This window comes from Pygoscelis adeliae, unplaced genomic scaffold (genome assembly GCF_000699105.1).
Source record: "Pygoscelis adeliae isolate BGI_AS28 unplaced genomic scaffold, ASM69910v1 Scaffold45, whole genome shotgun sequence".
Lineage (NCBI taxonomy): Eukaryota > Metazoa > Chordata > Aves > Sphenisciformes > Spheniscidae > Pygoscelis > Pygoscelis adeliae.
The window spans coordinates 4,085,937-4,093,871 of record NW_008825114.1 but is presented as its reverse complement, the minus strand read 5'-3'; the positions used below and the strand labels follow the sequence as shown (position 1 = coordinate 4,093,871).

At 38.3% G+C, this 7,935-nt stretch overlaps 1 protein-coding gene across 1 annotated transcript in view; it reads left to right on the top strand.

The window, feature by feature from the left end:
• Positions 1 to 6,502, top strand: part of TTC39B (tetratricopeptide repeat domain 39B) — a 23,430-nt gene extending 16,928 nt beyond the window's left edge. The window contains exons 14-16 of the mRNA XM_009328063.1: positions 2,034 to 2,151; positions 5,118 to 5,234; positions 6,296 to 6,502. Coding sequence (XP_009326338.1) covers positions 2,034 to 2,151; positions 5,118 to 5,234; positions 6,296 to 6,392 — 332 coding nt within the window. The 3' untranslated portion in view covers positions 6,393 to 6,502. The remainder of the gene's footprint in view (positions 1 to 2,033; positions 2,152 to 5,117; positions 5,235 to 6,295) is intronic.
• The last annotated feature ends 1,433 nt before the right edge of the window (positions 6,503 to 7,935 follow it).

Sequence of the window (7,935 nt, the reverse complement as noted above, 5' to 3'; positions counted from 1 at the left end):
TCAACACTGCCGCCCAACTTGGTGTCGTCTGCAAACTGACTGAGGGTGCACTCGATCCCCTCATCCAGATCATTGATAAAGATATTGAACAGAACTGGCCCCAAAACTGAGCCCTGGGGAACACCGCTCGTGACCGGCCGCCAGCTGGATTGAACTCCATTCACCACAACTCTCTGGGCCCGGCCGTCCAGCCAGTTTTTGACCCAGCGCAGAGTACACCTGTCTAAGCCGTGAGCCACCAGCTTCTCCAGGAGAATGCTGTGGGAGACGGTGTCAAAGGCCTTACTGAAGTCCAGGTAGACCACATCCACAGCCTTTCCCTCGTCCACTAGGCAGGTCACCTGGTCATAGAAGGAGATCAGGTTGGTCAAGCAGGACCTGCCTTTCATGAACCCGTGTTGGCTGGGCCTGAGACTTCTTAGAGAGAGCTGTTGATACTTCATTTGCTTCAAGTGAACAGGCACAGCAAGGAATCTGTCAAGGATTGAAAGTGGTTTTATGTTGTATGCAGCTGAAAATAGAGATGGTAGAAGGAACAGATGAGGGACATTAGAAATTGTTTTTTTTTTCCTCAGGATTTTTGGAAATCTTATTTTTCCACAGTTGTGTCATCTCCAAGATATAAAAAGGAATTTGTAATTTCAAGAAAAATTCATTTCTTGTGTGTTTTATAATCCTGATAATGATATTTCCCCTGGTACAGAGGACTGCACGAAGGTGGTTCTCCAACATTTATTGCAAGGTTGTCTGTATTAAATTGGCCTGTGCATTTACTGTCATTTACTGTCAGTGTTCTGGCATAATTAGCTTTTCTTCCTGTGGGACATACCAGGGAGATACTAGATGAAGTTGTTAAAGACTGGCAAGCTTTTACTGACATCAGTGCTTGCCCCAAGTAATTTCAATGAATGAGTCCTTTAGGAGACAGTCATGTGAATCCAATACCTTACTTTAGCAAAACAGGCTAGAGGGAATGCAAAATACTCGCCCACTGCACTTCTACCTGTCACTAAAAGCGCAGTCTGTCAGTTATTATATATTGAGACTTTCTGGGTTTAAACACAGACAGAAATAAGCCTGAATGTAGTGGCAAAGCACTTCACTGAATTCTAAGATGCTTTAGTCTTGCATGTTTCAGAATGGTTTACGTAGGATTTTTTTGGCAGACTATTAAGAAAAAAATTAACATGACCTTAGAGAGCTGGTAATTAGTTGTAAACAACATGATCTGAAGGGAGAGTGTTTTGCTTCCTGAATTGTTAATGTATGTGCCGCCATCTGTCTATCCATACGTGTGTTCTTTCCTTTCTTTTCCTTCCCTGCACCCAGCAAATGCTATAAACCAAGGCAAAAAAGGACCACACTTGGTAAGGTTATATTTCTGAATCGCTTCTCAAAAGCTTTTTCATCTGATATTTTTAGTCCTATTGAACATAAAACTTCCTTGAATTTTCCAGATGTTATACACTACTAATGAAGCTTCTTAATCATTAGAGATGATGGGAATACTAATAAACATACTTTCTTGAATTTGTACTGCCAGATAATACTTCCATAAAGTTTTGCAGGACAGAGTCCTAGTGTGTTCTTGTGCTTTTCACATTACTGGTGCTACTGGAGGCCTGCCGGTGCTCTGCAACAGGGGAAGCTATTAAGATAATGTAGTGCAGAGGAGGTTTCAGTCTCATTGTAGGTTTTGCTTCCTGTTTTAGATGTTACAAGTACAGAAATCTTTAACTGATACCAGTTTATGCCTGCTTTGTACTGACTTCCAGATACAGAAGACTGGGGAATATCTGGATGTTTCAATCTCTTCTTAGCCTGTATCTTTGAAGAGAAAGATACGGATGTTAACGCTCACATCTTCTTTAGTAGACAATATTTAAAATTGTGCTTGAAGGTTATGTATGTTTTGAGGTATAAAATCTGAGAAGCAAGGTCCTGAGTCTGAATACATATTCCCTACTGAAAAATCTGATTTTCCTTTTCGTGTTGTCTTCAAATTGTTTGATGTATCTCGCTTTTACTTTCAGATCGCAATCAATACTATACGGATGATGTGTGCATGTTGCAGTTACTGAAGGGCCTCTGCCTGAAACACTTGGGAAGACTCATGCAAGCTGAACTGTGTTTCAGTAAAGTAATTCAAAGGTAAAAATAACTTAAACAGACTTTTAACCTTTAAATTTTGTAGCTTTGGGTGACATTTCTGATACTCCTGTAGAAGCTGTCATGTTAGAATTTTGAATAATCAGATTTCAACTTCCTGTTAAGGAGCTGGAATTAAAATATCTCTGAAACTAGTTGGAGAACCACAAAACTTTGCTAATATTTTTCTATAGCAATTTAACATATAGCTTTGTGTAAATATGATGTTTTAGACCAAATAAGTCAAACGGACTGGTAATGCATTTATCTAAATACATTTGGAATTAGTATTTTTATATTTGCAGAACTATCAATATAAGTAAAGATAATTCACATGGATTTCCTGGGTTTTTTTTCAGAATTTAGTACGTCAGTAGTTAATGCTTCTCTATGTATATGAGAAATTGTTGTTGTTGATACTTGTTTCAGCTGAAAACTTGAGTTTCCTGTGTTACGGATTTATCAAATGCTTTAGGTGTCAGATCCATATCTACTGTAATAACTTTTCTTTATATAACATTGAATCATGTACTGATTGCAGTTGTAAACTTTTTAGAATTTTTAGAGTAATTAGGCTGAAAAAGCAGTTTTTACACACACAATCTTTCTAGTAAATAATTCAGAAAAAATAATATTTAAGGACAATTTGTTACGTATAGTTCTATTGCTTATTATCATTTTTTTGCCATCTCACCTTCTCTTGCCACCTTCTCTTGCCATTTCTAAGATCCCAAATGAGTTTAGTCAAACACTTTGCAAGTTACAGGGCAGTGGGTTTTGATTGGTTACAAGTTAAAGGAATGCTGTTTCTGAAAATCTTGCTCCAAAGGTAGTTGACACAGTGGAGGCTTTTAGAGCTGAGACATCTCAAAAATCTTCAGACAACACTTCTTCATAAAGCAGATATTTTGCATGGGGAGGAGGAGAAGTTTTCTGGTAAATTAAATATTTACATTCTGGTCAGCTTTATTCTCTGTATTTCTTGGGCTGCTACAGTACATTAAGACTGTTTATCACATAAGCAGTCTCCCTGCTTTAATACACACTTTCTGTGCACCGAGGCTTGTCTTGGTGGATGAGCTGCCTCTTTAGAAGTGTTGCTCTCAAAATGTTGAGAGCTTTTCCAGTGCTTGTTGTGAACGTTTTCTTTCTGCAATATTGGTTGATGTTATTCTATCCAGATAAGAATCAAAAAGTTGATTATAAAAGACACAGGAAAGGCCAAGATATGTGATGCCTTCTTCACCACGTTCTGTAGTGGCAAGATCAGCTTTCAGGAGTTCCAAATTCATGAAACCTGTGGGAAAGTCTGGAACAAGTAAGAATTACCCTTGATGGAGGAGGGTCAGGTTAGGAAAAGTGTGAACAGACTAGACATACATATGTCCATGGCAACTGGGCATACCTAAGTGCATAGGACGTATGTCCATGAGTGCTGACGGAGCTGGCCAATGTCATTGTGATACTCCATTATCTTTGAAAGGTCATGGCAATTAGGGAAAGTTCCTGAGGACCAGAAGAAAGCAAATGTCACCCCTATCTTCAAGAAGGTCAAGAAGGAGGATCTGGGAAACTGCAGGCCAGTCAGCTTCTCGTCAGTCCCTGGGAAGGTGGAGTAAATAATTCTGGAAACCATTTCCAAAAGCATGAAGGTGATCAGGAGTAGTCAGCATGGATTTACGACGGGGAAATCATGCTTAACCATGCTTACAGTCTTCTACAATGAGATGACTGGCTGAGTATATGAGGGGACAGCAGTGGATGTTCTTGAGTTTAGAAAGGTTTTTGACACTGTCTCCCACAATGTCATCACAGATAAACTGATGAAGTCTCAGCTAGATAAGTGGGTAGCGAGGTGGATTGAAAACTGGCTGAACTGCTGGGTTCTGAAGGCTGCGATCAGCAGCATGAAGTCAGCTGGAGGCCAGTCACCAGTAGAATAATGCAGAGTTTGATGCTGGGGCCAGTAGTTTTAACATCTTCATTAAGGACCTGGATGATGGGACAGAATGAAACCTCAGCAAATGTGCAGATGATACAAAGTGGGAGGAGTGGTTCATAAGCCAGGTGGGTGTGCTGCCATTCAGAGCAGCCTCGACAGGCTGGAGAAATTGGCTGTCATCATGAAGAAGAGAAGACCTGAAAGGGTTACCTGAAGGGAACGTGGCTTTTATTTAAAAAAGAAAAAAAAAAAAGACACAGACACAAACTCTTTTCAGTGCTGCCCAGTGACAGAATGAGAGGTAATGGGTACAAACTGAAATACAGGAAACACTGTTTAAACATAAGGAGGATTTTTTTTTTATTGGCAAGTTGGTCAAACATGGCACAGATTGCCCAGAGAGACTGTGGAGTCTCCATCCTTGGAGAGATTTGAAACCTAGGTGGACACAGTCCTGGACAGGTTGCTGCTGTTGACCTTGCTTTGAGCAGGGGACTGGATGATCTCCAGAGGTGCCTTCCAGCCACAGTGATTCTGAGAATTTCTTATATTGAGGAAACGTTGAATTTTCTTACTTCTCTGCTGACTTGTTCAGGCCACCTAGGGTAAGGGGGTCTCAATTCTGTGTGTGGGAAAGAAGTATTTGTATTATACTGCCTAACTTAATGAATGTTGTTTTTATCTCAAGTTATCTTTTTGGATGGTTGGGTTTTGTTTTTTTTTGAACTGTAAGTCACACAATAAGGTCCCAGTCTTGGAATTGTGTTCATGGTAGTTTGGGTAACATACCATGATACAAACTGGAAGTAGGAAAGAATAACTTTTTGCTTCTAGAGGTCATGTTGGCAGTATTCTACGTCCACTCTTTACAGGTATAATTAATGTGCACAGAGTTAACCAGTAAAAAAGGTTCCAGAGCGTTTTCTATGGCCATGTGCTTTTACAGGCAGTGATTGCATTTAAAAGTTAGCTGGTCACTCAAGGAAAGGTTGTAATTAACAACTTCTGTGTTTTTCTGGTTTTCTAGTGAGAAGCAAGTAAAATATGATAGTTACTTGGTGCCATTCACCCTGTATGAGTTGGGTCTTCTGTACAAACAACAGGATGAGAGAGAAAAAGCAATAAGATACATAGAAACTGCAAAGTAAGTGGATTTTTTTATTTGTATCACTCTGTAGATGAAGAATAACTGAGTAACTTTAGCAATGAAGGCATGTGTGTTTTCTTCCTGCCATCCCCTTTGCAAAATACAAGTAATTATAAATCTGTGTTCTTGACTTGGAAAAGTTGTCCAATATAGTTGAATTTTACAGTTTCAAGAAACATTGTCCTTAAGACACAGTGGAGTAGACAATATCAAACAAGACACAGTATGAAGGCAAAAAGTCTCCTTTTCATTTAGGCTTCAGTGATGCCGAGGCTCCACTGCATGCGTGGGATGGAGCTGGAGAGTCCGGAGAGAGGATCTATGCCACCTCTGTCCCAGAGAGCAGCTGGGGGGGCTTACGTCTGCTGCAGTAAAGGTGTTAGTGGGAGCAGGTTAAAAGCCAGTACACTTCTGACCACCTCCCTTTTTCCTTTCACATCCTGTCACAGAAGAGCAGTAGAGAGCTAAATTTACTGCAGAGCAGCATGTTTGCTTCATCTGCAGGTTGTAGTATGGGGTAGAATTTGCCCCTTGTGTGTACAGTGAAGTATACCAATCATGCAGTAGTGTTGTAAATGTGAGTTAGAAACAATCTCTTAAAACCTTTTTAGAAACATAGTAGTTTTTGCCTTTTTTTGGTTACATAATGTGATGTCCCTGTGTTTTATTACTCTGGCTGAGTTGTGTTTTGAAGCTGAACACACTTTCAGCTAACAGCCTTTCTTTTCTGTAGTCTTCTAGCTTGTCTTTTCACAGCAAACTTCAGTAATTGGGAGGGCTGTTGAAAGGATCAAAATAAGTGAAAGAGATGCTAAGACATGGATTCAGTTTATCAGGATAATAATTTAATAATAATTTAATAATTTAATTGTTAGTACTGGTATAAGTCTCTGCTCAGTTTCTGGATGTAGGTTTAAATATCTCATAACTCAACTGTGTATCAACCTCTTTTCTGTTGAAGGAATGAAGGCTGTTAACTTTGGTACTTCAGTGCATGTATGAAGTAGAAACAATCCAGGCCAAAAATGTTTTTCTTAAAATAACTTTATTGTTTGCAGAAACAACTACAAAGAATACTCCATGGAGTCCAGGTTGCACTTCAGAATTCATGCAGCACTTGACAGCTTGAAGGTGTCACCTGCTTCAACACCTTGAATGAGGAGGGATGCTTTTCATGCATAAAATGCATACAATAGCCTACACAATCCTTTTGCAATCTTTTTTTAATCATAAAAAAACAATCTAATGATTGTTTTCTGTCATCTGATTTGATGTATGTCATTCCTTCTTTTTCTGTATAGCGCATATACTATATCTACTTGATACTTTAAAGAAGACCTTATATTTTGTTTGATAAAAATAATTTAATATTTGACTTGAATGGGGATATTTTAAAAAAAGTTGATGGTGCAATAAAATTTAATTCAAACACTTTATTTTTTTATATGAAAACAGATGCTGGTTATGCAGTGGAACTGGTGATAATTCCTGCATTTTTTGAAGGTTTGATTGTCTGCAGTACGCTTGGGACCTTTTTGCCTCAAACAAAAATGCAATGTCTGTAGATAACCTTACCCACATTTGGCATACCATATTCTGAAATTTGTGTTCCAGAGGAAAAAATTCATCATCTTTGACTTAATTTCATTTTCGGAACAAAATGAACCTGTCTGAAGTGCAATATTTTTACACTGTCAGATAAAGTTAAGCAGGGCTACAAGTATAATGCCTTTGCAGGTTTGTTTCATCCAAAGTAAGCGGTTACAGGGGATATTTCTCAGTCATAGAAAAGCAGGGCTGCTAGGGACATGAAGAGATCATGTATTCTGTATTCTTGTCCTAAAGCAGAATCAACAGTCTTACGTCCTTCCTGACGGACTTGTTTAACCTGTTTTTTTTTAAAAACAACTTGCACTGAGAGAGATTTTGTAACTTACACAGGATGTCTTTCCCAGTGGGAAAAGACTGGGAAATTTTTCCTGATGTCTACCCCAAATAATTCTTGGAACAACTGAAACTGATTGGTTCCCATGTTCCCTATCATGGATCTGGAGAAAGGATTGTTCTTTCCCTTTTTTGAAGCCATCTTTTAATATTTGAAGACTAACCCCCTTGTTGGTATTCTCTGTTCTTGGATTCCAACCAAAATAAATAAAAAAATTGCAGAATTTTTTATTTTCCTAATAATGGGAATAACCCTAATGCAAGTTGACTGTGCATCAAAAAGTGATTCTACTTTTAAACTTGGAGTTAAGAAAATGCATATTCTAATCACGACTTTCTACTTTCTACCAAAAATGTGTAGTAAAATTGATACATTTATAAGTGCATGTGTTTTTCTTTTCACATTAATATGTGAACAGCAGTATCAAATTGAGTTTCCCAATTCATATATATGCAGATTCTGCTAGCTGTCTATTCTTAAGAATATACTTGATTTCTTTCACTAATTATTGCAAAACCTGCCCATTTTTGTATTTTATTAATGCCAGTATATTTACTTCTGCACAGTAAATTCATAGTAACTATGCTCCTGTACGTGATTCTTTGCCCTTAACTCTCCCACCCAAGAAAAAAAGAACAAAAGAAATAGGTGAAAAATGTGTCTTCGGTAAATGAGTAACTGAAAGTTTCTAACTAAACAGTCAATATAATGTAAATGCTATAGTTATACTTCTCAGGTGACTGAGAGCACAGC